Source organism: Rattus norvegicus, chromosome 7, assembly GCF_021556685.1.
Source record: "Rattus norvegicus strain SHRSP/BbbUtx chromosome 7, alternate assembly SHRSP_T2T, whole genome shotgun sequence".
Taxonomy (NCBI): Eukaryota; Metazoa; Chordata; class Mammalia; order Rodentia; family Muridae; genus Rattus; species Rattus norvegicus.
Window position 1 is genome coordinate 28,643,145 of NC_141540.1, and position 27,473 is coordinate 28,670,617.

At 47.9% G+C, this 27,473-nt stretch overlaps 1 protein-coding gene across 8 annotated transcripts in view; it reads right to left on the reverse strand.

Annotated features, from left to right (window-relative positions):
- The window catches only part of Rfx4 (regulatory factor X4), a 162,273-nt gene that overhangs the window by 124,447 nt on the left and 10,353 nt on the right, over positions 1-27,473 (reverse strand). For all 8 annotated transcript variants that reach the window (XM_087558598.1, NM_001432575.1, NM_001432572.1 and 5 more), the window contains 1 exon segment: positions 10,089-10,175. In XM_087558598.1, coding sequence (XP_087414724.1) covers positions 10,089-10,175 — 87 coding nt within the window.

Sequence of the window (27,473 nt, forward strand, 5' to 3'; positions counted from 1 at the left end):
TCTGAAGGTAAAGGACAAAGCCAGCCTCTGGGACAAGGTAAGATGGAGGGCAGGAGAGCCGCCATCAGGAACTGGCTGAGAGAGGGGAGAGTTGACCCAACGTGGGTCGATCAATCGAGGAGAAAGAGATCCCTTGCCCCAAGCTACATGGCTCATTCCTGCGCATGCGCCAGGTCTGACAGTACCAGGGCGGAAAACCTCATGAGATACAGGCTGGACCAGGCTACAGTCCTTTGAGGTTAGGTAGTCTGAAGGTTGGAGCACTTGGTCACGTCCGTGTAGACAGCACATACTCAAGTTTCCAGAGAGAGAGAAAGGAGTTCCAAAACATCCCATTGGTCTGTTGCTCTTTGGAGCTTTCTCATCGCCTGACTCTCCAGTTTCCTCTGTGACTAACACAGCAAGTCTGCACCTCAGGTTTTTCAATCCTGCACCTCGAGGAAAGCACTGGGAGTGCCCTCTTGGCTCCAAGACTCCACAGTAGCCTGAAGCCGCCACCTCAATAGGCTTCAGAGGCACCATGGCCATCAGACTTGCAGTTCCTTCTTTGGACTTCGTCATCCAGTGACATTTCCACATGACTGTCCATCATCAAAGGAAGTCAGGGCAGGAAATAAAGCAAGGCAGGAACCTGGAGGCAGGAGCCGATGCCGAGGTCATGGAGGAAGGCTGCTTACTGGCTTACTCATCAGCCTGCTTTCTCACAGGACCCAGGACCACTAGCCCAAGGTGGTCCTACTCACAATGGGCTGGGCCCTTCCATACCAATTGCTAATTAAGAAAATGCATTCTGGGTGGTGGTGGCACACACCGTTAATTGGGAAGGCGGAAGCAGGAAGATATCTATGAGTTAGAAGTCAGCCAGGTCTATGGCATGAGTTTCAGAACAACCAGGACTATACAGAGAAACCCATCTTAAACCAAAACCAAAACCACCACCACCAACTCCCAAGAAAAGAAAGAAAAGAAAATGCTTTTCAGGCTCGCCCGCTCACAGCCCATTTTCTTAACTGACGCTCACTTCCCTCAGATCACTGTGGCTTGTGACATGAAACCATGCATCACGGAGCGGGAAGCTCACACTTCCCGGCCTGTTTCCCATGCCTTCTTTTGGCTCTCTGCTTGGAGCAGTGGAACCCAGCTCATGGACTTCTCCCTCCTACACTTGACCATCTTTGCAGTAGACTAGACAAGATAGAAAATGGTGGCTGAGGGGCCAGGAGAGAAAACGCAACTGGTGAAGTGCTTGCCTCCAAGCACAGGGATCTGAGTTTGATCCTCAGAATCCATGTTTAAAAAACATGCCCAGAATGGCGAGAAGAGTGTGGGAAGGAAGATGGACTAACCAGAGCCTAACAGAAGCGTGAGATCTGCAGTCAGGTGTTCTTGAATTAATGTGTCCAGAGTTCCAGAGGAGGGAGCAAGGGGCAGAAAACAGGTCTGAAAGACAAGGGCTAAGATGGCCACAGATTTGAAGGCAACCTATAGATCAGAGAAACACGGTTCCCCATGAAGAAAAAATATATCCAAGTCCTATGTGTGGGAGCCATCGCTAGACCACTGAAAAGAGAAGGCCAAGAAGATAAATTTAAGAGCAGCAAGAAAACATCACACTCCATCCAAAGAAATGGTGGTTACTCCGTAGACTTACACCCAAGAGACATTTTTGTTGTATTTAGAAGATAATTGAAATGTCATCTTTAACACATGGACAAGAAAATAAAAATCCAAATCCCTTACCAACCTAGAATTTTATGTCCAGCATCCTTCAGAAATCAGACCAATAAAGACACCTGACAGGACGTGGACCACACTGCACTGTGCTACAGGCCTCAAGGTCAGGAAAACAATTTCTGGGGTTGGGGATTTAGCTCAGTGGTAGAGCACTTGCCTAGCAAGCGCAAGGCCCTGGGTTCAGTCCCCAGCTCTGAAAAAAAAAAAAGAAAACAATTTCTTTGCATACATGAGAAATGATCCCAAGAACTGGCAGAAATAAAGAGCTGGGGGGAGGGGGAAATATGTAAATCAACAAAAAAAAATAAGTATCAGGTCGCTTGTGGTGTCTGACATATTTAGACCAAAAGCATGTTCGAGTAAAGGCCTGGGAGGTCAGAATGAGGTCAGTGGATTAAACCCACGGTGCTCTCATCTGAGCATGAACTGAAAAGGAGCAAATCAAAGCAGACATAGTGAGAGAATGGCAATCCCTATTCCACAATGTTATTTTTATTTGTGTGTGTGTGTGTGTGTGTGTGTGTGTGTGTGTGTGTGTGTGTACATGTCTGTGTGGATGTGTGCATATGTATACAAATGAATGTATTGGCCAGAGGTTGACACTAGGTATCTTCCCCAATCACTCTCTGCTTATTTTATGAGTCGGGATCTCTCACTGAGCCTGGAGCTCAGCCATTCAGCTAGCTGGCTGGAGAGGATTCTCTGGGGTCCTTCTGTCTCTGTCACAACCCTGGGATCATAGACTCCTGAGGCCACACTACTCTTGACATGGGGACTGGCAGCCAAACTATGGTCCCTAAGCTGTGCAGACAAGCACCTTAACCTCTGAGCCATCTCCCCAGACCAGGGTTTCCTCTCTCAAAGAATGTCTGCTTTGAAAATGAGCTAAAGAAAGCATCAGGTAAACAGGCATTCCATAAAGCACAGCCCCTAAAGACAGCACTAAGGAGCCAATGCCACTGACGAAGCTAAGAGAAATCATCAATAAAGGTGAAGATTATCAAGTCACGCTTTTTACAGTTGTAAGGAAAACAAATAAAAAACAAACAACAAAAAAACAACCACTACCACCAACAAACAGCCTGAGGCAGCTTGGCGGCAGAGGGTTTGCCTGGCTACACAAGACCTTTGGGTTGATTCCCAGCACCACACAGAACAACAGAAGAACCTCCATCTTGGAACTAGAGGAGGAGCTCATGAGCAGAGTGTGTACCCTGCACATTTGTGACCCTGGATTCCTCCCCAGCACCAAACAAATGACACCAAAAACCTTACTCCTGAATTAAGCAAAATCAGAAAAAAGAAAAAAAATGAAAAAAATGAAAAGATGACAAATACAATGTAACAACTCAGAAAGAAGATGAGGTACTTGGGGCAAAACTTCAAGGCAAAATATATTAGTGGGGATTGTGTAGAAAGGTTTGATGATGGTTGTGGTGATGGTGGTGGTGGTGGTGGTGGTGGTGGTGGTGGTGGTGGTGGTGGTGGGGTGGTGGTGGTGGAGGTGATAGTGGTGGGGGTGGTGATGGTGGTGGTGGAGGTGATGGTGGTGGTGGTGGTGATGGTGGTGGTGGTGGTGATGGTGGTGGTGGTGGTGGTGGTGGTGGTGGTGATGGTGGTGGTGGTGGTGGTGGTGATGGTGGTGGTGATGGTGGTGATGGTGGTGGTGGTGGTGATGGTGGTGGTGGTGATGGTGGTGGTGATGGTGGTGGTGGTGGTGGTGGTGATGGTGGTGGTGATGGTGGTGATGGTGGTGGTGGTGGTGGTGGTGGTGGTGGTGGTGGTGGTAGTGATGGTGGTGGTGATGATGGTGGTGGGGTGGTGGTGGTGGTGATGATGATGATGGTGGTGGTGGTGATGATGGTGGTGGTGATGATGATGGTGGTGATGGTGGTGGTGGTGGTGATGGTGGTGGTGGTGATGGTGGTGGTGATGGTGGTGGTGGTGGTGGTGGTGATGGTGGTGGTGATGGTGGTGATGGTGGTGATGGTGGTGGTGGTGATGGTGGTGGTGATGGTGGTGGTGGTGGTGGTGGTGATGGTGGTGGTGATGGTGGTGGTGGTGGTGATGGTGGTGGTGATAGTGGTGGTGATGGTGGTGGTGATGGTGGTGGTGGTGGTGGTGGTGGTGGTGGTGGTGGTGGTGGTGATGGTGGTGGTGGTGGTGGTGATCATTGATAAAGGATATAATTACTTCCTCAAGAAATTATTATTTTAAGTTAAAAAACTACCAAAATAAAAAGATAATTGGAAGCAGTTATAATCAGCTGGAACATTAAACACACTTGTCTCAGAACCGAGAAAACAGCCAAAGACAGCAGGGTCTTTAAGGATGTGGCGTGTTTGAAGAACATGGCTGTCCAGCCCCACCTGACCGACAGCCAAAGCATCTTCTTCCCTGTGGCATTTGCCAAGATAAAGCCTGCACTGGGGCAGGAAGGGAGTCTCAACAATCTCAAATATTGACACTGTGCAGAAAATGTTCTGCACTATGGCGGAGCGAGGTGAAATCGGGAACTGCAGGCTTGGAAAGTAAACCTTGGACCTGTGGACAAGCCACGGGCAAGAGAGCGAGTCATGGCAGAAGACTTAAAGCAGAGTACCTGATGATAATGAAAGGTAACATGAGGGGGAGCACAGGGCCAGCACATGGCTCAATGGAGGAGTAAGCACATGAAGCCCAGGTCCCGCCCCTGGGAGAGAGCGAGAGAAAGTGGGGGAGGGGAGAAAGGGAGAGGAAAGGGAAAAGCTACAGCATACAGCTAAGCAGTGTTTCAAGGAACATTTATAATTTTCAATGTTTACCTTAGGAAAGGCTGAAAATCAATTATCTACCCCGAACTAGAGAACGTCAACAAATGCAATTCAGAGGAGGAAGGGAATAAATAGTAAACACAAGAGTAGCGATAAATACAACAGAGAGGGAGGTGAACTGAGAGAGATCACAAAGATGACACAAGAAATGAAGGTGGAGGGGTTGGGGATTTGGCTCAGTGGTAGAGCGCTTGCCTAGGAAGCGCAAGGCCCTGGGTCCGGTCCCCAGCTCCGGAAAAAAAAGAACCAAAAAAAAAAAAAAAATGAAGGCAGAGTCAGGACATAGACCATGTTTGTCAGGGTTTCTGTGGCTGGGATAAAGACCATGACCAAAAACAACTTGGGGAAGAAAGGGTTTATTTCCCCTTACAGTTTATGGACCAATAAACTGGGGCCAGGGCAAGAACCTGCAGGTAGGGACTGAAGGCCGAGGAGCCTTGGAAGGACGCTGCTTACTGGCCTGCTCCACATGACTTGACAGCCTGCTTTCTGATACGCCCAGATCCATCTGCCCAGGGGCTGACTCATCCGCAATGAGTTGGACCCTCCCAGGTCAATCTCTAATTACAAAAATGTCCGACAGGCTTGCCTACGGGCCGATGTTATGGAAGCATTTTCTCACCAGTGGTTCCCTCTTCTCAGATAACTCTAGCTCGTGTCGACTTGTCGTAAGACTAGCTAGTGAACATGTAAGTGCTGAGATATAAACAATACACGTTCCTTAAGATAACAATTTGTTAAAATAAGAAAATTATGAATAATTTTATACCCACTTAAAATATTTAATCAGACGTTAAACACCTTCCTTTAAAAGAAAAGCTCAGAGACTTCCACCGTGCTGAATTCTAAACAGTTAAGTCATTCTCTTCCACACTTTCCAAAGAAAACAGAAAAGCGGAAGCTTCACGACCCTCTATGAGGCTTCCAAGACGTTCACGGAGAAACTGATAAAGTCATTTATGCAAGTCACAGACCAATAAATGTCACCAATATAGACCTAGGAATAGCATCAGTATAACCCAGAAATATAGACTTCAAAAGGTGAGACTTTCGACCAAGTGCAGTTTATTCTCGGAATGCACAAGTTCAGTAATCAATGTAATTCACCATGTTAACAGGAAAAAAGGAGAGAGACACGTGACTTTTGCAGTGGATGCAGGAAAAGGTACTTGGTGAAATTTAACAACTGTGTTGGAGTAAAATCTCTTGGTGTGCTGGGGAAAGAGGGGGTTTTCTCAGTCTGAGAGAAAGGATGCATAAATCTACACACAAGGAATCCTCTTCGAAGGGACTCACCACAAACACCCATGGATTAGGCTGGGGGGAAGACAAGGATGCCCTGGCTCACTTCTTCAAGTCAGCATCACTCTAGGCTCCCAGCCAGTGCATCACAGCACAGGAGAACACAAACAAACAAAGAAAAAATAACACAAAAAGATTGGGCTGGGACTGGGCTGGTGAGGACACTTCCTTCCCAAGTTTGACAGCCTAAGGCCGGTCCTCAGGACTCACATGGTGGAGAGAGAGAGCCAAAAGTTGTCCTCTGCAAGGTATTGGTGTAGAAAGAGACACTTTGATCAATGCAATCGAAACGATGACCCAGAAATAAATCCACACACCCACAGACAGGTGATATTTGATAAAGAAGCCAAAACCATACAATGGGAAAAAAAAGAAAGCATTTTCAACAGATAGTGCTGGTCTAACTGGATGTCTGTATATAGAAGAATGCAGATAGATCCATATTGATCACCCTGCACAAAACTCAAGTCCAGGTTGATCAAGGGCTTCAACATAAAACCAGATACACTGATTCTCATAGAAAAGAAAGTAGGAAATGCCCTTGAATGCATTGGAACAGGACACAACTTCCTGAACAGAACACCAATGACTCTATAAATGAGAAATATGAAAAATGACTCAATAAAAGAGAAATAAACACTTATTATTCTTGGGCGACATTTTTGGTGGCATGACGTGCATACTATATTCGGACAATGTGGTCAGGCACAGAGGTCTATTCATGTAATTTGGGACAAAAGAAGAGGGGGCAAGAACGTGAAGTCTCAGGTCATCCTGGAGGGCATGGCAAGGCTCGGTCTCAAACGCTCACGGGCTCGGCAGTGGCGCCCTTGCCTAGCGCGTGCATGACTCTGGGTTTGATCTCCAACAACCCCTGAGAGCAGACTTATAAGTCAACTAATTATTTGTACGTGATAAAACAATTACACTCTGATCTGCTAGTGAGCACTAATTAGAAAAAATATTAATACTCATATTAACACCAAAGAACATCAATTGCCTAGGAACGCGTCCAAAGTAAGATGGGTAAAGCCTCCCCTCTGAAATTAAATCAAAATGATCTAAATGCAGAGATCAAATATGGCACATGTAGATTAAAATGTCAAGAGGTTGGTTTTCCAAAAGTTTTTGTTGTTGCTATTGCTGTTTGTTTTCTGAGGCAGGGCTTCTCTGTGTAGCCCTGGCTATCCTAGAACTCACTCTGTAGACCAGGCTGGCCTGGAACTCAAAGATCCACCTGCCTCTGCCTCCTGTGTGCTGGGAGTGAAGGTGCATGCCGCCATCCCGTGCCGGTTTCCCAAGATATTCAGGAAGTATATGTACTTATCTTTATTTTGTGTGTATGTGTGTATGTGTGTATGCCTACCTGTATGTGTACACCGTGTATTTGTCAGTGCTCAAGAAGGGCAGAAGGGGTATCTGACTCCCAGGAGCTGGAGTTACAGGCAGCCGTGAACGGCCTGGCATGGTTTCTGGAACTGAGTCCAGGGCAATGCAAGCAGCGGGTGATCTCGGTTGCTGGGGCTTCTTAACAACGCCCCATCGCCACAACGTTTTTAGTAGATTTCACTCTTTAAAATCTTAGTAGGTTCTTTTCTTCCAGATGTAAAAATTTACCACTAATTCTAAAGTCTATATGGATTTGTGTGAATGTATCTAAAGTGTGTGTGGAAGAATGTAGATCACCCCAAAAAATTATAAAGAAGAAAAAAGAAGAGGCATGGTGACACTTGTAGGGTGACCTTGGTCGTGGGGAGGCAGATGCAAGAGGTCTGTGTGTTGAAGCCTGGGTTAGGCATTGCGTTCCAGACCAGCCTTGCCTAAGCGTCCAGACCCTGCCTCCGAAGAAATGAAATCAAAGAGAAATACCGTGACGTCTTTGTTAGCTGACACTACTGCCTTGTGAAGGGGCTGTGATCTTGGTGCAAGAGAGACAGAGAGACCAGTAGTGCAGATCATAACCCTGCAGACCTGGGTCCCTGCACATGTGACCTTCAATTCCCGACAGAAGACCCGTGTAGGAGAAAGCCCTGGTGGGTTGGACATTGATACACGGAAAAACTTCTGGAGGCTGTGGAGATGGCTCAGTGGGTTAAGGCCCTTGCTGCCAAGCCTGACGTCCTGTGTGCCATCCCTGGGACCCACACGGTGGGAGGAGAAAATTAGCTCTTGCAGACTGCCCTCAGGCCTCCACCTGTGCGCCACAAGATGCATGACCTCCCCCAACGATTTGCATCCAAAATAAGTTAAAGTAAAGCTAAAGGAACGCAAACAGTCAGGAGGTTTAACTCATCCAAAAGTAACTTTACAGAACGAAAGGCGACTGGCAGAAGGCTCAGCGATAAAGAGCTTGCCTGGCAAGGGTGAAGGTGAGCCTCAGTCCCGGAACCCAAGTGAGGGGCCGAGCGATGGGAGGGCACTTGGAATCCCAGTGCTGGAGAAGTAGAGACAAGGCTCTCGGGGCCTTACTGGCCAGCCAGTCTCGCCTACTCCGGCAAGTTCTAGGCCTATGAGAGACCGTGTCTCAAAAACCAAGGTGGTCAGCTCCTTCAAAACACCAGAGGTTGACTTCCGGCTTCCATACATACGTGTGGCCATCCACAAACACATGCATACACACATGCACAAGCATGCACATATGTGAGTGCTCACACACACACACACACACACACACACACACACACACAGTGAACAGGCAAGTCACAAATGGAGAGAAGATACACATTACTTTTACCTGGTGAATCCCCTTAGATAGATTGTAGGAACACCTCATATATCATTAAAGAGAAGACAACACTATTTTTAAAACACTCGGGCGGAAGACATGAGCGGGCTGCGGAACAGTAAGCATACGGTAAGATACTCTCGAGATATCAGAGAGATGCAGATGAAAGCTGCAGTGCTGACGTCATGCTCTTGTGTGAACAGCCAGGATGGAGAGGAATGGGTCTGACAAGAGCTGGCAGGGAAGTGAGCCACCAGACGCCTCAGTTGCACCCGGAGGTCTACATCCGCTCAGCTACCTGGAAAGCCGCACCTCTCGCTCTCTCTTCTAAGGCTCTCTGTGCGTTCGTCCTGGGACAACCCTAGCAAACCTGAGTACCCGAGTCCACTGAAGACACGGGGATGTTCAGGGCACCAGTCTTCTCAAAATCCATAAAACATGGGAGAGGCAGACACACTGCCAAAGTCAAAGCCATCTGCACCACGACACTAAAGCCAGACAGAGACACCAAAAAGGAAAAGGAAACTACAGACCAGCACGTCCTGTGGGCAAGGACTCAAACACACTCAACGAAAAGCTGGCAAACCGGATGCAGAGCTTATGAAAACTGCAGAATACGGCACCCTGCAATGACCAAGATGGGGGGTTGCTTGTACGCAGGGTGGTACGACACTTGAAGGTCGATGTGATTCATTTACCAAGGTAACGTGAGAAAGAGAAAGAAGCACATGATCGTGTTAACTGGCACAGAAGAAAACACTTGATGGAATTAAACACTTTGTGACCCCAAAAATAAACAGAAACAAAAACAAACCGGAAGCACCCAGAGGGTTAGGAATAGGAGGAAACTACCTCCACAGAATAAAGGGCACAGGTTTAAGGAACGTGCTAAGGGCTGGCGGCCCTGGCTCAGGCTGAGAGAAAGCTGAGCTAAGACTACACAAAGGAGAAGGATTCTTCTGATCCGCAGGAATGATACAGTGAGCTGCACCCCCTTTTAGTGCCAATGGTGAACATACAAGTCCTGGACTGCGAGGTCTGTCACAGCACAGGGAAAGGTGCAACTGTGGGAATTTACACCCTGCAGTTAACCCCAGTTCCTAGCTGAGATCCAGAAGACGTCTCAACTTTCCAGCATCAAGGGCGTTTGTCTGTTGTCTTAAAGCAGTCAACCTCCAACACAGCCACGTCAACAGGTAATGAAAATGTTTTCCCCTTGGGGTCTGCATTTACCCAATCATAGCACCACTCTTTTGGGATCTGCGGGGACCAGGCTAGAAGAACCAAGGCAGAGAACAGATGTTTACAAACCAGGCTTTGCCTTGGCCCGGATTCCCATGCCCAAGTGGCCAGATTCAACTCTCTCTCTGCAGCACACTTCCGGGCAGAAAGTGCCTTGTTCCAGGTGATCCTAGCAAGGCTAGGGTAAAGGTTTGCTAAGCAGAAGTGCGCCCTCCCATCAGGACCGTGGCGTGGTCAGGGATGTCATAAAGGAACGAGAACCAAGCACTCACTTTCATCATTAGACACATTCCCCAGAGATGTGTGGCTGGAATAGCGTTTATTCTCGCTTTCATTGAGGCATCTTTCAATCCAGCTCTCTGCAGAAGAAAAAAAACAACCAATCAATCAGTTACATTAGTTGTACATGACCATAAGCTTACCCACAGGTCAGCCTGAACCAGAAACGGGCTGTCTGTATAGCTCTCCGTGCACCATTGCTGGCGGAAGTTTCCTGAGTAGCTTACAGGCCATGTGGCCATTTGCAGACCCTCTTGAAGATTTCTTGGTCAAAACCTACTGATTCTGGAACATTCAAAGCCTAGTACTACCAATAAAGGGTCATCTGTCCTTCACACATGGGATACATTCCTGAGACTTGGTTTGCAAAACATAGCTTGATCAAGTCATTGGCGATGCTGTCAGTAGGAGAGACTTTTCTTCAAATAGAAACAAGACCCAGGGGAATCTGGCTGAGGCGGAGGAGGGCAGGGGAGCTGGAAGTCACCTCCTTTTGTCAGGTGATCCCCAAAAGAGACACTTCCAAGTAGTGAGAGGAGAAATCGAAAGTACCAGAGTCTCTTGTAGCACCTTCAAAATCTAAAGGACTATGGTTTTCTGTCCAATTTCAAAAGTTAACTAGGAGTCTATTTTTTTTTTTTTTGTAATGTAGTATAAGGCTTACTCCATTTCCAGAACACCAGCTACTCGTCCTATCGATCATTCAACAACATCAGCTACGTACAATCGATCGCCTCCTTTGGACACAACACAGTCCACTGAGATAACCAAGGGATGGGTTCCAGTGTGGGGCCGCGCTTGTGTTTCCCTGGACTCCATTTCTTCTGTAACAATCTGAAGAAGGACGAAAGCTGCAAGCAGCTGAGCGGAGTCCAAGAGGATGTGCAAATGCTCTTGCCTCACATATCCACCCATTACTCAGGATTCTCAGAGAAAGTCACTTCTGCCTGCCACACCCACTTCTAGGACTTGACAGCAGTTCACAGGGCCACCATTCTGATACCTGCTTCCAAAGCTGTCTGTAGACCTTTGTGATTACTTACTTCTTACCGGTCAGGCTGTGCTACTGTTTTTTATTAAAATGCTACAATGTGTCATTAACCGCCTTTGAACCTTGACTCCTTAAAGGATTACCCCACACACTCTGCATTCTTCACACTGTGATTTTATATAATGTGGCAATTCCTGGGAATGCATATGTGGCCCTAGACTAGGACTGGCCACATTCACAGCCCTGTGAAGAGCCCAGCTCTTACTGGTTTCTACAACTTCCTTTCCAGTCGGTCAATTCAGATAATCTCAAAATGTCGCCCATTTTGTCCTTGAAACCCCTATGTAACCCACGTTGGTCATCCTCCTGCCTCAGAATCTCATGCTAAGATTGTAGTCTCACACCACCACCCCTGGCTTTCACTGCCTTCACAATATGGGATCCCACAATATGGGATCTTATTAATCTGGATCCTTTCTAGATTAGTTTCCTCCATTCTGGAAACTTCTTCCAGAAGGAAGGATTCTAATCTCTGATTTTTTTCCTAGAAAGCAGCTGAGATCTAGAGGGTGGCTCAGCAATGGGAATCCTTAGATTTCCAAAAACTGAGGAAAAGCCTTCAGTGAGCACCTTGGGTTACACGTGTGTGTGCTGTACAAAGCAGCCAGGCAGGTGAGCGTGGCAGGGGACAGCAGGGAGAAGTGCTGGATTCTGGTCTGTTCTAAGTTATGCCCCGACCTACTGTTCTTTTAAAAGCTGCTTCCAAAATTATAAACATGTAGGGGGAAGAGATTCAAGGAGAGAACAAAGGCCAGCTTGTTAAGAGGATGTGGAAAGCGGGTGCTTCCGAGCAATCCCAAGGAGCGCAGAAGCTGAAATCGCGGAGCACACGTTCAAAGGCACAGCGGGCCAGGGAGCAGCTTGTAACATTTCAAAGCTGGGATGCGCAAGGCAAGGTGGGTGTCTGTGGTCACATTGTAGCCCAAAGCAAATGGCTCTCCAGAACCCTTCCAGCTTTCTCCATCCTGTCCCGCCTTGACGGCCTCCGCTGTCATCCCTGCATCTGTCACCATCAAACCGCATCACCACGAGCGTTATCTGGAGCTGAGAAGATGGCTCAGTAAGGCAAGCGCTAGGCCCTGAGTTCAGCTAGGTGGGGAATGTTTTTAATGCTGGCGCTGGGGGTGGCGTTGGGATAGGCAGAGAAGACACAGCTCAGGGGCTTGCTGACCAGACAGCCTCATTTACTGTGTGTCATACAAGACAGTGAGACAATCTGTCTCAAAAAAAATGAAGTGGGACAGTGCCTGGGGGTGGCACTTGAATATGTCCTTTTGTCTCTGTAGGAATGCATACATACATGTACACCTACACACACATGAATATTCACTTATGCACATACACACATACACACACAAACACACACAAACACAAACATACACACATACACATACAAACACACACACAAACACACAAACACAAACACACACACATACACATACAAACACACACACAAATACACACACATACACACACAAACACACACAAACACACACACACACAAACACACACACATACACATACAAACACACACACACACAAACACACACATACACATACAAACACACACACACACACACAAACACACACACAAACACGCACACATACACACACAAACACACACACATACACACACAAACACACACATACACATACACATACAAACACACACACACACAAACACACACATACACATACAAACACACACACACACATAGACAAACACACAAACACACACACAAACACACACACACATATACAAACACACACACAAACACACACACATACACATACAAACACACACACAAACACACACACATACACATACAAACACACACACAAACACATACATACACACACACAAACACACACATACACATACAAACACACACACACAAACACACACACATACACATACAAACACACACATACACACACACAAACACACACACATACACATACAAACACACACACAAACACACATACACACAAACACACACACATACACACACAAACACACACACATACACAAACATACACACATACACACACACAAACACACACAAACACACACACATACACATACACACAAACACACACATAGACAAACACACAAACACACACACAAACACACACACATATACAAACACACACACACACACACACACCCCTTTCTCCTTTTCATGAGACTAGGAACAAAGAAATCCTTCCTGTCCCTTACTAGACTGTACCAAGCCAGCCCCGCTAATCTTGGTAAGGCCTGGTTCAGCCATGAGAATTCTCTGCCCTAAGAGGGGTGTTGTGGAAAACTTGGCAACATTCCAGAGAGGAGGACCTTGTTCTCCACACCAGGTGAGTCAGAATGGCACAGTCCCTGACCACCATGTCCCAAGTCAGGTAAAAATGCTCCTCTCCTGTGCCTGCCTGCTATGGCCCAGCCCCAGCACCAGAGACAGATAAAAGCCCAGACAAGAACAGGGACCAGTAAAAAGGGCCATGAGAAAAGGAGAAGCAAGATATGACTGAATAGTCTTTCTGCCTGCTGTCCCACACCCATGCCTCCCTCTGACCCTAAGATGCACTGTGTGTGTATCCAGGCTGCTCTCCGCTCTGTCTTGGGAGACCCAAACGAGTCCAGTCTCTGACACCAGGCAGAAATGGGAAGGCAGTCATCATGTCTCCATTATTCTGGCCCAAGACCCCCACTTGTTTCAGTGACTTTTAGAAGAAATTTCTCCTACTTTGTTGCTATACAGGTTTCTAAACGTCTTCTTGTCAGTCAATGTCCTGTGGGCATCTGGCAAGCAGAGTCTACTCGAAGGGTCCAGACTGTGGGGTGAATACTTGGAATTCCCGTGCTTCCAGAAACATCGAGGTCCAGACTGGGATGGGACTGTGTGGAGTTTGTCATTCTCAACCAGAATGACATCTATACTGATGGCTAACAAGCGTCCATGAGTCATCTACCTTTGCTGGGCACGCGATTCAGTCACAAAGGCCAGCCTATGCGGAACACTTACATGCTCCACATGTTGAAACTGGCATTTGCCTCGTCACAAGAACTCTAGGATCTAGGAGTTGTTAAGGACACATGTTAGGGCTGGAGTCAGTTCAATCGGCGAAGTGCTTTTCTGAGAAAGTATGAAGCCGTGGGTTCAAATCCCTAACACCCAAATGAGAAGTTGGGTGTGACAGCTATCACCCCAGTGTTGGGGAGACAAAAACATGGACTCACTGGGGTTCGCTAGCCAGCCAACCTAGCCAAGCAAACTCCAGGTTTACTGATAGACACCAGATCAACAATTGAGGGCTGGGCCTTGGTGGCGTTCACCTTTGATCCCAGCACTTAGTAGTGAGAGGCAGGAAGATCTCTGAGTTCAAGGCCAGTCTGGTCTACAGAGTGAATGCTAGGACAGCCAGGATTACAAAGAGAAACCCTACCTTAAAAAACCAAAAATAAAATAAAAATATTAAGGTGAAGAACCTCTGGCAAACACATCCAAACTCCACCCCAAGAGAGAGAAGAAACAAATACATGTTGAGATAAGAAAGCTAAAACTTAGAGAGATTAGATGATTGGTCAAACTGGTAGAGGTTGGGGACCAGCACCCCAAGGTCATAATCTCCGTTCTCCAAGTGTGAGCCGAGCCCACGTCTCCTGCCTCCCACACGGTGCCAGACACAGTGTCAGCACTGCGACCTCAAGCCAGTCAGAACTTCCACGAAAACTCTACCTACACGTTATAATCTTTGCTAAACACTCTTGCCTGTTACTCTGTCAGCCTTGTCCCCTGGGGCGGGCTCTTCAGTTCTCGGCTCAAACATCTCAGGAGTGGAGTTCACTTGGTTCTTTCTTTGGACTCTCCATTAGAGTCAAGCCTACAGTGCCCAGCCTCACCTCAGTACGTGCTACACGACTGCCGTAACGAATGTGTGGTGTTCATGCAGACCTGTCCACACAGATGCGGGATTCTCTAATCTTCTCCATCGTCAAGGCTATGAAAAGCATGACACATCAAAGGCTTTTTTCCCAACTTTGGAAGAGCAGAATTTTGTGCTGGGGTGTGTGTGTGTGTGTGTGTGTGTGTGTGTGTGTGTGTGTGTGTGTGTACCTTTTTGATGTAAGAAGCCATGCTGGAGCGGTGCTATGTGTGATAAAACATATATGAGACTCTTCTGTATGAAACTAGCTTCTGTCCTCTGTGACAGGCCGATGCTATCTCCTGAACTCTCAAGGGCAGGATCCTATAATTTCTGTTCTCATTTAAAAAAAATCTTTAGATTTATTTGATGTGGATGACTGCTTTGCCTGCACATGTGTACATGTATGTACATGTGCCTGGTACAGTCCAGATCCCTGGAACTGGAGTTACTGATGGCTGTGAACCATGTGGGCGTTGGGAAACAAACCTAGGTCTTCTTGCAAGAGCAACTATCACTCTTAACTGCTGACCTCCTCCCTACCTCATTTGTTTGTTTGTTTGTTTGTTTTTATGTTTGTTTGTTTTGGACAATGTCTCATGATGTAGCCCAGGCTGACCTCTAAATTTCAATCCTCCTGCCTTCTATATGCTGGATTCCAGGCATGTACCACCATTCCCAGCTTCTGTTTTTCCATCTTGAACCCAGCTGTCTGCTATGCCTGGCCCCTGAGATGTTGCACACAGGAAATAAACAGTATTGGATGTGTTCTCCCCCCCAGTCCTCCCAACCCCAGCAATAAGAGGTTCCTACCATGTGGCAAGTGTCACTCAAGAACGCATTGTTGTACATTGGCCTAAATCAAACCTCAGAGCAGTGTTCTCGCCACGACTCGATAGTTCTATTTATAGATAAGGGACTTGAACTGAAAGTTACGAAGCAAGGCCAGCTGTGACCAGCGGGGCCACACTGGCACTGTTCCAGTGCAGGAGGAGGAGCTCGCCACTCACACTCGATGACTTCCTGTAATGAGAGCCAAGCTTGTGGCAAATGTTGCAAAGGGTCTGAGGATGGCTATGAGTTCAGCCTCCTAGGCCGCACCACAGAGCAGGACCCACAGCTGGAAGCAGGCCCGTGAGTCTTACTTCTCAGGAGCTTTACCTACATGCAGACCTTCACTTTGGTTCAAAGACTGAGAAACCCTGATTTCCATGACTTTTCTCCATGAATGAGATTGAGCAGAACCACAGAGAATATTGACTTCCTAGGAGGCTATGGAAGAGATCATGAATTACCACATCCAGGAGACAGCATGTCCCAAGCACCTCAAGCTTAGAATTCTGCTTCACAAACACGTCGATACACTGGGGGAGCTGATTAAAATAAATCTTAAAAGTCAAGGCCTCAGGAAAGCTTGGGGAGCCTGTTCATAGGGACCTGAGATTGTGCTATCTATGCGTCCATTTTACAATAACTGCCACGTGCCTTTCTTCTAATCCTAACGGAAGTTATTCAGCCAGAACCCTGGGGCCTGGGGTCTCAAGGTCTACATATTTGTCTTCTAGAGTTTATTTTCCTCCCCCTTAAAACGAAACAACCTTATTTGCTTTGTTCAATATCTCGTCCCCAAGAGCTAAGAGTAGTTAGGAAACCAGTTGGCAGAGATGACTGAGGAAAACAAAACAAAACGAAACGCCAGTTACTGGGACCACAGGCAGGGAGAGCCTCCATTAGAAAGGCCTCAGAAGATGAGGAATTTGGGCAAAGGCCAAGTCAGGGAGGGAACAAGCCCTTCGAAGATTCAGGAGATAGTATCTTGCTCCGTTTTAAGTCCAGATGTCTGACATGGAGACATAGGGCATTACAGTCAGTACAAGGTGGGAGAGAAGGCAGTCTTGGTGGACTGTGAGTTAGGACACTTGAGTTCAAGTGCCAGTGCCACTACTCACAGCCATGTGGTGTTGGGAATGGGCCCCAGGTTCCTGAGTCCCCGCCTACCAGGGTTCTCCAAAGAGAACAAAACAGCAATGGCAAAGTGCTTGAGCCATTTGGCCTCATGAGCCATAGGAAAATAGAAGAGGCACCATCTCCTAGAACCCAGGAGCTCTCTGGAGAGACGAAGCCAGAGATAGTCATCAGGGGTCCAGGGGTGGGGGTGGGTAGGAACCGTAGCAGTGAGTGTTCACCACATGCCAGCCACCTTGTGTCACACACCTCCTCTCTACTCCTCAGAGAAACCAAGGCGGAGGAGCCCACTAGCTCTGGTTTGCTGGAAGAAAACTAAGACGGCCAGGACGAACCCAGGTGAAGTAACTCAGACTCGGTGGCTGAGCCCAGTCGGGTCTAACTCCAAAGCTGGCCTCCTGATCTGGGGACATGGAGAGGAAACAATGCATCTACAGAGAAGCTGTGGCCTCGGGAAGGAAGACAGAGCCATCTTGGCCTGGCTGAGTTTGGCTGGCCCTTCAAGGATTCACCACCACCAGTCATACAGGAAAAAAAGGAAAGAGGTATTTTAGGCACGAGGGCTGTGGTCAGAGATGAGGGCATTGAGTAGAGAAAGGTCAGTTGGGTTCTGGGAAAGGGTGAAGAGTTCGCCAACCTATGGCCCAAAGACTTGGTAGGACAGGGGTGTGAGAGGGCCCTGGAAGCAGCTTGCAAAGTCCAGGCTCTGCAGCCTGGAAACCACCTTACAGGCAGCTTGGAAGCAGCTAGGCTTCCTAGGGAGCACAGTGGGACGCACAGAGCCCTGGTGCCAACAGGAATGTCTTATGCAATACCTGAGAAAGAGCTGTCTGACAGAAAGTGTCACCAGGTTTTTAATAGAAGGTGCTGTCCGTGCTCTCCCTGTAAGCCGTCTTTCAGGACACTGTGCCGGGGCTTATTTTAGGAACCCGCAACTGTAAGAAACACGACATGAGAGGGTTGCTATGCCACACGAATGGCTGCCGAGGAGGGCTTCTGTTCAGGTCCCTTCCCCAGAGCCTAGGTCATTACCGGTGGAATGGGGTTGCCATGGCCTCCTCTGTCTGTAACCTCCATCACGGGCCCATGCTTTGCTCTCCATTCTCTCCCAGTCCCTCTTCTCTCTTCCCTGGTTCCACATTGGTGGCGACACACAGAACCTGGACCCCCTAGCAGGCAGCAGCTGTGGCCTCTCCAAAGGGCTCCTCAGGTCAGTCAGTGGTTACCATGGCAACCCCACAGGCCCTAGCCCAGGGGCCCCTGGGTTCTATCCAGGAAGGGGCTGAACCACAAAGACAGCCCCAACCCCGTGTTTGCCTTTTTTTTTCCCATGGTCACCAAATACGGATGGGGTGCCTACTCTGCGCTAGGCTAAAGCCCTTAGTGATGAACAAGACCAAGAAGGTCCTGACTCAGGGGACCTGTGTCCGACAGTGGAAACAGAGCCAAACAGACAAATGGGAGGACTTCAGAGCCGTTAAGAGTGGTAACTACGAGGCACGAGATGGGATAGCAGGTAGTAGCAGGGGTGTTAACTGCAGGTCTGAGAAGGTGACACTGGAGGGTAAAGGCCCAAGGCAGGAATGGGCTTGGAGAGCGAGGAGACATTGTGGTGGGGAAGTCGGAGGTGTGGAGGAATTGCTGGAGCGCGTAGGCCCTGAGTGCCCAGGGTAGAACTTCACACTTACTCCAATGTTCTAAGGAGCCACCTAAGCGCTCTCTGTGGCTTTCTACAGATGGCCTGACCCACACAGGGGTTCCACCAAGGGGAGCCTGTGAAGGAACTTACACTCATCCAGCCCACCCTCTGCCTGTCACCTCTTTATAAAGTACCATGCGCCCGGTGCGGCCATGCAGTACAGACACCATCTTCAAGGAAGGCTGGAGGTTTCAGCTCAGTCGTGCATCAATACACAGAAAAATATGTCACGGGGGGGGGGGGGAGAAAAAAATCCTTCTTAAAGTGACAGCTAAGCAGTTGAGAGGTGTGAACAGCAGCGATGGAAAGAAGTGCGGGCCCCTGGCAGAAGGACTGAAGTGTGCAGAGTCCCTGAGGCAGGCAGAAGAATAACAGGTTGGGCCATCGAGGTAGGTGAGGCCAGAAGACCCCCCCCCCCGTTCAATCCCCAAGACTCACATGGCAGAGAAAACTAACTCTTGGAACCTGTCCTCTGATGTGGAGTAAGGGGAGCTCTCGTCCGTTGCTGGTGTAAATGTGTGCAGCAGCCATTGTGGAAATCAGCGTGGCAGTTCCTCAGGAATCGGGGAGTTGATCTACCTCGAGACGCTATACCGCTCTTGGGCGTATACCCAAAGGATGCTTCAGACTCCAATAGAGACACCTGCTCAGCCCTGTTCTTTGCTGCTCCCTCCGTAATAGCTAGAAATGGAGACAACCCAGATGTCCCTCCAGAGAAGAATGGATACCGAAAATGGGGTACATCTGCCCAGTGGAGTGTCACTCGGCTGTTAAATAAAAATGGCATCGTAAAATTTGAGGGCACGTGGATGAGATTAGGGGGAAAAAATCATCTCGAGTAAGGTATCATAAACTTGGAAAGACAAATACAGGATATATTTGCTTATTATGTGGAGATCAGCTCTAAAGTAAGAGACGGCCAAGCGACAGCTGTAGAAGCACACAGGGTATGCAGAGTAGGGAAGGGACTAGAAGGGACAGGTAGATCTCGGTAAGAAATGGAAATCAAATGGATGATTATGAGTGGATTAGCAGGACTGAAATGGGGGGCTTGAGTAGGGGAAAGAGCAGGGTGTTAAGGCAGGGGAGACGGGGAGACACAGCTAAAGTTGAGGGGCATTTGAGGGATAGTTGGAAAATCTAATATAGTAGAAATTTCCTGAAATATATGGACATATTAAGGTGAACTAAATAAAATCACCAAAAATGCTGGAGGCAGAGTCCTAACCGGCCAACTCTTGTCACCAAAGCTTCCAGTGCTGGGATTGGGTTACACCTAATTGCGTTGTTGACTAAAGGGGTTCCATTAAAATCCCTAAATGGTCTGGGCCATTGGCTAGATAATAGGTCGCTTTCCCCAAACTGACGGCAAAACCGCATTGCTGAAGACAACACAGAACACGGAGAAGTCGAGCTGGCGTCTACATGGAGCCTTCATCCCTACATGGTAGCATCTCTGATACAGGAAGGTACTTTGCCCGTTACCAAAAGAGAAACGTAACCACCGACCAAGCCACAAAGCCTTCGATCTACAACCTGTCCTGTAAGATACACCAGTGCAGAGGAGGTCACAAACCACAAACCTGCGGGAGTAACCGACTGAGATGTGACTGACGACCAGAGACCAGACAGTCTGGGAACCTAGAGTAGAATCGAGCACTACCATTCTTTAAAATAATAAAACCACCCCTGATGATACTCTACTACAGTCACGGGTCAGCAGTAAGCCTTGTTCAGCCATCATCAGAGAAGCCTCCTCCTGCACAGACACACGGGGACCCACACCCAGACGCTATGCCGAGCGTGAGACACCTTGGACCACTCAGTCCTTAAATGGGATGTCTCCGTCAAATCCCTCCCCTCAGAGCTCAGGGAACCAGGAGGCAGAAGAAGTTTAAGAGCCGGAGGGATGGAGGACGCCAAGGGAAAGAAGCCATCTAAGTCAACGTGAACAAAGCTCATACGAACTCACAGAGGCTGCAGCAGCAAGCAGAGGTCTGCATGGGTCAGCACCAGGTCCTCTGCGTGTATAGTATGACTTCGGGTTCAGTGACTTTATGGATTCCTGAGTGTGCCATCAAATGGGTCTCTGATGCTTGTGCCTTCTTTTGGACTCCTTTCTTTCTTTTGGTTTGTAGGGTCAACTTCCACATGATAGTTTTTGGGTTTGCTCATTATATTTTGTTGTTATCGCTTAGGAAGCCTGCACCTTTCTAATGAGAGACAGAAAAGGAGTGGATCTGGATAGGAGGGGAGGTGGGGAGTACCTGGGAGAAATAGAGGGAGAGGAAACAGTAATTAGGAGATACTGTGTGAGAAAAGAATCTATTTTCAATAAGAGAAAAAAAGGAAAAGGAAAAGTTGTTCTCTGACCTCGGTACGTCTGAACTTGACATGTGTCCAAACACATGTGTGCCTGTGCACTCACACATGCACTAAATAAAATGTAGTCTAAAATCTTAACAGGCACCTTGGCAGCCACTGCTCATCTTCATTCAGACACCCATTCTGCACATAGATACAGTGACTGCTCTGTCAGGATGCTGTGGTTCGTGCGCACGTTCGAGCCGGGCTCTGGAACCCGTGCTGGCTGAGGAGTCTGGCTTTTGTTGGGTAGCTGGTGGGGAAACTTTCAGTGCTTTTGAATAGTGTGGGAGATAGGCAAAGCCCGGAAGGCGCCTAGGCATCACCTCAGAAGGGAGACTTGGAGAAAGAGGAGCCGGGGAGAAGGGTTTCTGTGGCAGACGCCATCTACACTGTACACATTCAGTAGTGAGAAGCTTTAAGGCAAACTGAGACTTCGAGGACCCCCTGCGGGAAGCCAGCCATGCTAGTCTATCAGGCATGCCCAACCTTTTGATATGAAGACGGGATGTCATCTACAGTTTACTCTCAACCGCTATCCAATCGTTACCGACCCCTCCCAAAGAAAAAGCCCTCCTGATGCTCTCAGTGTACCGTTCTGTGCTAGGTCATTCTTTGCTACCCTTTGCCCCAAGAAGTCCACAGGGCTGCTGCACCACAACAGATGCGGCGAGAAAGGAAGGAAGCGCTAGGTAAAGAAACAAGAATCCGTGTTTTTTTTAAAAAGCCTGTTTAAAGTCTGGGACTGTGGCCCTTGCCCGCCATTAATCCATCTTCCCTGCCAGATGTAGGAAATTCCAAGTAGAATGTGGAACGGTCTACTAGGATGTGGACTCTGGGTGTAACGCCTTATCAACATAATCATTCCACCATTGATCTGCCCGAAGTCATGTGACCTTGCCATGTGACCAGTATGTCCCTAGGCTGGATCTGAGCCTGGCTCTTTCTAACCAAACAGGAGCCATGCATTGTGCTATCTTCCATTTCAGGAAGTTTCCAGAGAGAGTCTGGGAATTGCAGAAAGTTTCAGTAATTGAGTAATTCAGTGCAAGAATTAATAAGAAAATCTACCCCTTTCCCAGGATACCCAAGTGATATTTATTCTGTTACCAACTCACAAAGACACCTAGAGACCAGGGCAGAGGAAGATCCTCAATTTATCCCTGTGGGGGATAAATTCAGTGTCAGAGCAGATCTCCCTTCTAGAAACAGAAGCGCATGAGGGCTGAGCCACCCCAGATCCAGCTACACAGCTTTTACTCCCCTCCTCTTCTCTAGGGGTCCTATCTACATTGCACTGGGAGATTGGTCTATACTGCCCAACACCAGCAGATTTCAAAGTTTTCCATATCTGTCATCACAGCATTGCTAAAACCCATAGAAAATCAGAACTATCAGATCTTTGGCATTCTTCAAGCGTGTTTTTAAATACATCTAGATGTCTTCTCCAGCCCTCGTAGGCGATGCTCATTGCCCTCAAACCCCAGGCTGTAGGCCCCAAATAGACTCCAACCAATCCTAACTTCTGAGACAGGCTACCAACAAACAGGTCCTCCTCCTGTACAAAATGGTTCCTTCTTACCTGCTCTTTTATTGTAGATGCCATGTTTTTGTTGTTGTTTGGTTGTTTTGGTTGTTTTGTTTTGAGACAAGGTTTCTCTGTGTAGCCGTGGCTGGCCTCGAACTCACTCTTTAGACCAGGCTAGCCTCGAGCTCAAAGAGACCTGGCTGCCTCTGTCTCCCAAGCGCTGGGTTTTAAAGCGTGTGGCACCACCACCTGACTAAAACCATATTTTTTTAATGCTGGAAAGAGAACCCTACCTGCCCACAGTACCTTTTTAGAAACTCTCTTTGTCTTCCTTATTGCCCAGGCTCTATCCATGCATCCACAGATGGGATTTGTGTCCCCAGGGTACCTGTCATTTCTGTTTCCTCTCAACATTCCATCACGGAGCATTCTCTATTCCTCAGATCCATCCCTGGGTCACAGGCACCCAGTGCCCGCTCAAAGCTCTTGCCTAGCAGGAGTGCCTAACATTCTTCTTTCTCTGGTGTCATTTCTGAAGACACCTCCTGGCCCAGGAGAGGACTATGAGCTGGAATTCTAGGCTTCCTGCTTCCTACCCAGTTGAAGGACTGGAGGTAAATGAACCTACCTCGGTGCCCCTCCTGGAAAACACTGGTCTGCCTATATCACGTGGGTTAAAAGAACAAATGCAGAGTAAGAGCTTTGCACAAGTTCTAGAACAAAACAACAGAATCACCCTAACAATTCCCAGTATTTAAGATAGCAGCTCCTTCCTTGTTCATTTCCTTTCTACTTTCCTCTTCCTCTCCCTCCTCCTTGCTTCCTTCCTGTCTCTTCCCCATTTCTCTCTGTCTCTCTCTGTCTCTCTCTGTATCTCTCTGTCTCTCTCTGTCTCTCTGTCTCTCTCTGTCTGTCTCTCTCTGTCTGTCTCTCTCTCTGTTTCTCTCTCTGTCTCTCTCTCTGTCTCTCTCTGTCTCTCTCTCTCTCTCTCTCTGTGTGTGTGTGTGTGTGTGTGTGTGTGTGTGTGTGTGTGTGTGTCTCTCACATTTCCACATCACTGTCCATCACGGAGGAAGTCAGGACAGGAACTCACACAGGGCAGGAACCTGGAGGCAGGAGGCCATGGAGAGTGCTGCTTACTGACTTGCACCTTCTGGCTTGCTCAGCTTGCTTTCTTATAGAGCCCAGGACCACCAGCCCAGGGATGGCACCACCCACCATGGACAGGGCCCTCCCCCTTGATCACTAATAGAGAAAATGCCTTTCAGCTGAATCTCATAGAAGCATTTCCTCAGCCCAGGCTCCTTCCTCTCTGATGACTCCAGCTTGTTTCAAGTTGACACAAAACCAGCCAGTACAGTTACAATGTAGCAGAGAACATCCTGGCTATGAAGCCAAACTCTTGAATTCAAGTTAGACTTTTCTTACTCTGTGACCCTGGATAAGCCACTGGACAACATCCTTGAAACTTAGTTTCTTCATCTGCAAAATGGGCATCATATGCCCAAAACCTCCTGGAGTGTGACTGAGAGCGAATTAGGTAAAACCAGGCATAGAAAGTGCTTCTCTATGGAGATCTTCATGGCATGCCCCGCTGAAGTGACCCTGTGGTCTTCTGCTGTCACGTCCCCTGTTGCGTCCTTGATACTGGATCACTCGATATTCTGAAAAGAACAGGGCCTTCAAAGCCAGGAAAACACTAACTATAACCCTTCCCTCACAGTTGATGAGGTAAACTCTGTGTCTTCCTCCTGTGAAAACCATCTGCCATGGGGTTGTTATGAGGGCTAGAAGAAATCTTCTGAGATCCTTAAGGAATGACTGTGCCCTGCTTGCCTGCCTCTCCCTGCACAGGATAGCAGATCCACAAGAAGAATGAATTAGTCACAGCAGCATGCCTGGCACATAGTAGGTGCTCAAGAAAGTAGGGGTTCAACTGCTGTTTACGGATCTGGAACTTGATTCCATGAGGACTCAAGTGAAGCTCCTCAGAATGAAAGCAGATATTCCCTGACCTTGAGGTATTGAGGGTGGACGTCTGTGTCAAGTAAACGCCTGTTGGCTCTGACCGTGTGCCAGACACTCCGGCAGGTGCCATTCCTGTACTCAGCCAGGTAACTGCGAACCATGGGGAAGTGTGAGGATCAAGGGAAGATGTTTCAAGTCAACGCCCACAAAGCAAGTACAGTCTCTTCAGACCCATGCGTGACTGAAACACCATGGGGCAGAATGAGGACCGTGGGACTCTGTTGCTGGGAAACCAGGAACTCATGTCTATGCTGACAGTTGTTTTAACAGGGATGCAGGCAGCCTGATTCAAATGAAACACTGGCTGTTCCCCCCAAAAAACAGAGTCCAGGTCCCAGCACATGCATGGATGAGTTACAACAGCGTGTGATTCCAGTGCCAAGATGTCCAACCCTCTTCTGGTCTCAGCAAGATCTTGCATGTGAGTGGTAAACATAAAGTCATACAGGCACACACACACACTCTCATACACTTACACACACACACACACTCACATACATTTACACACACTCACACACACATACACTCACACACATTCATACACACACATACACACACATACACATACATTCACACACACACACATATATACTCACATACATTCACACACACTCATGCACATACACACTCTCACACACTCAAGCACACTCTTGCACACTCTCTCACACTCATGTAACTCACACTCACATACACTCATGCAAGTCACACTCACACTCAGACACACACTCACATATACTACACACACATACACACTTACACACTCTCATACACACACAATTCACACACACATACACACACACCCACACACTCACACATTCTCTCTCTCTCCCTCTCTCTCTCTCTCTCTCTCACACACACACACACACACACACACACACACACACACACACCCCAAATCTTTCAAAAACAAAAGCATCAACCTCACGACACTTGGGCACTAACTTGCCATGTAAGTCAATACATGTAGAAGCTCTTTGAACCTCAGTTTTGTCCGATGTCAAATGGGAATGACAGCTTGTGCTAGGTCACAGAATTACGAGGTAGAATCATGAAAGACCTAACACAGTAGGAAAACAAAACAAAACACCACCAACAAAAATAGATTCTAAAAGTTCTGTTTGCTTCTATCCACTCTGGGCGTGGGTGAGGGAGTGTCTTGGAAATCTTCCCAGGACTACCAGGAAAAGGCAGATGCCCCCGTGTATTTGTTATTACGGTGTGCCACGTCCTATGAGGGTCCTTTGTGTGCTCCTTGAGCTTTTCTGACGGTCTCCTGGGAAATGGAGACTTTAGCAGCCCCACAGTCTCTGCCCATGAAACCAGGTGCCACCACTCTAAGGCAAAGTCAACGGTGCCTGTTCTGTGATCACACACTTAGCACGTATTCTAGCAACAATGTTTTTTATACTGAACCTGTTCCACGTGAAAGCTTGTCTAACATGAACAAGGGTGACGCTCTGAATGCTGGAGGATGTCAAATTCACCAAGGTAACTGGAAGCCACTGAGCCAGCTGTAAATGCTGACTAAAACTCGGATGCTCCCAGATAGACCTGAGACGCAAGGCACACTGCATACGAAGTTGTCCCTGCAGGAAGGAGCATGTGCGGGTCACAGTATCCATGACAGTGAACCCCAAAGAACTGTCATTTGAACTACTTTCTCCCACCAGGACTTGGGAAGACTTGATTCCCGAAGACTCTGTACTGAGGGATGTGAGCGAGGGGTTGCACATCAGTGTCTTCTGTTTATAGGTTTCAGTAGGTGAAGGATGCAGCCTGGCTGGGATCAGGGAAGCCATGTTCAGATACTGTCTGGGTAGTGGTGGTTAGGACTAAGTGTGCGACCTAGATCCTCTGATTCTCAGCTTCCACAGCTGTGAGATGGGGATAAATAACGACACCATTTCCTTACGATCCCTAAGTGAGGTATCATGCGTAAGTACTTGGCATAGTGTTGGAAAAAAAATTTTTTGACGCACCATCCATTTTGAAAAAGAGGCTCATCTAAACGAGAGGAAACTTTCAATTTTGAAAATAATGAGTCGCCTTGCAATCAGTTGCCAAAATGGCTTCAATCTAGTTGCCTTCTTGCCTCTCATCCTCCCTCCCTCCCTCCCTGCTTCCCTTCCCTCCTTTTCCTTCTCCCTTCTTCCTTTCCTCTGTCCCTCCTTACACAGACCCACCCTTTCTTTTTGGGAATCTCAGGACCAGGAACCTTGAATAGATCCCAGAAGCCACAGGATGCTTCAAGGGTCCTGCCTGCCCTGAGCTCCCCTCCCTTGCCCCCGCAAGTGTATGTAGCACAAGCTGCCTGGGCTGCCTGGGTGCATACAGCTGGGGCTCTCCTCACACACAGCACCCCTCCCTGTGCCTGTGGGGCACCCGGGGATGAGAAAGCCCTGCAGCCTGGGACCTGAAGAGCCCCAGTGATGAAGAACAACCATTCTTTCACTCACAGCAAAGTCTACAGACTCTCAACGGAACCTTGATTAGAGTAAAGCTTTTCCTTCCTTCCTCTTCCTCTTCCTCTTCCTCTTCCTCTTCCTCCTCCTCCTCTTCCCTGTCCTCCTCCTCTTCTTTAATCTAAAAGCCTGGCATTTGTAGAAATGCCCCCTACCCAAACAACAAGCAACATCACAAACTCTGCGCTAGGTGTTGAAAATGGAAGTCCAAGAAGTCCAAGTCCTCTCACGCAGCAGCCACTGGGCCCTCTAGAAACATCCCTGCAATGCTCCAGGTTTTGGCTCCAAGCCCTCTTCAATCCTTCCTTACAAACTTCCAGAACTTTGCCAGCCAGATGGATGCATGCATGCTCTAGGACG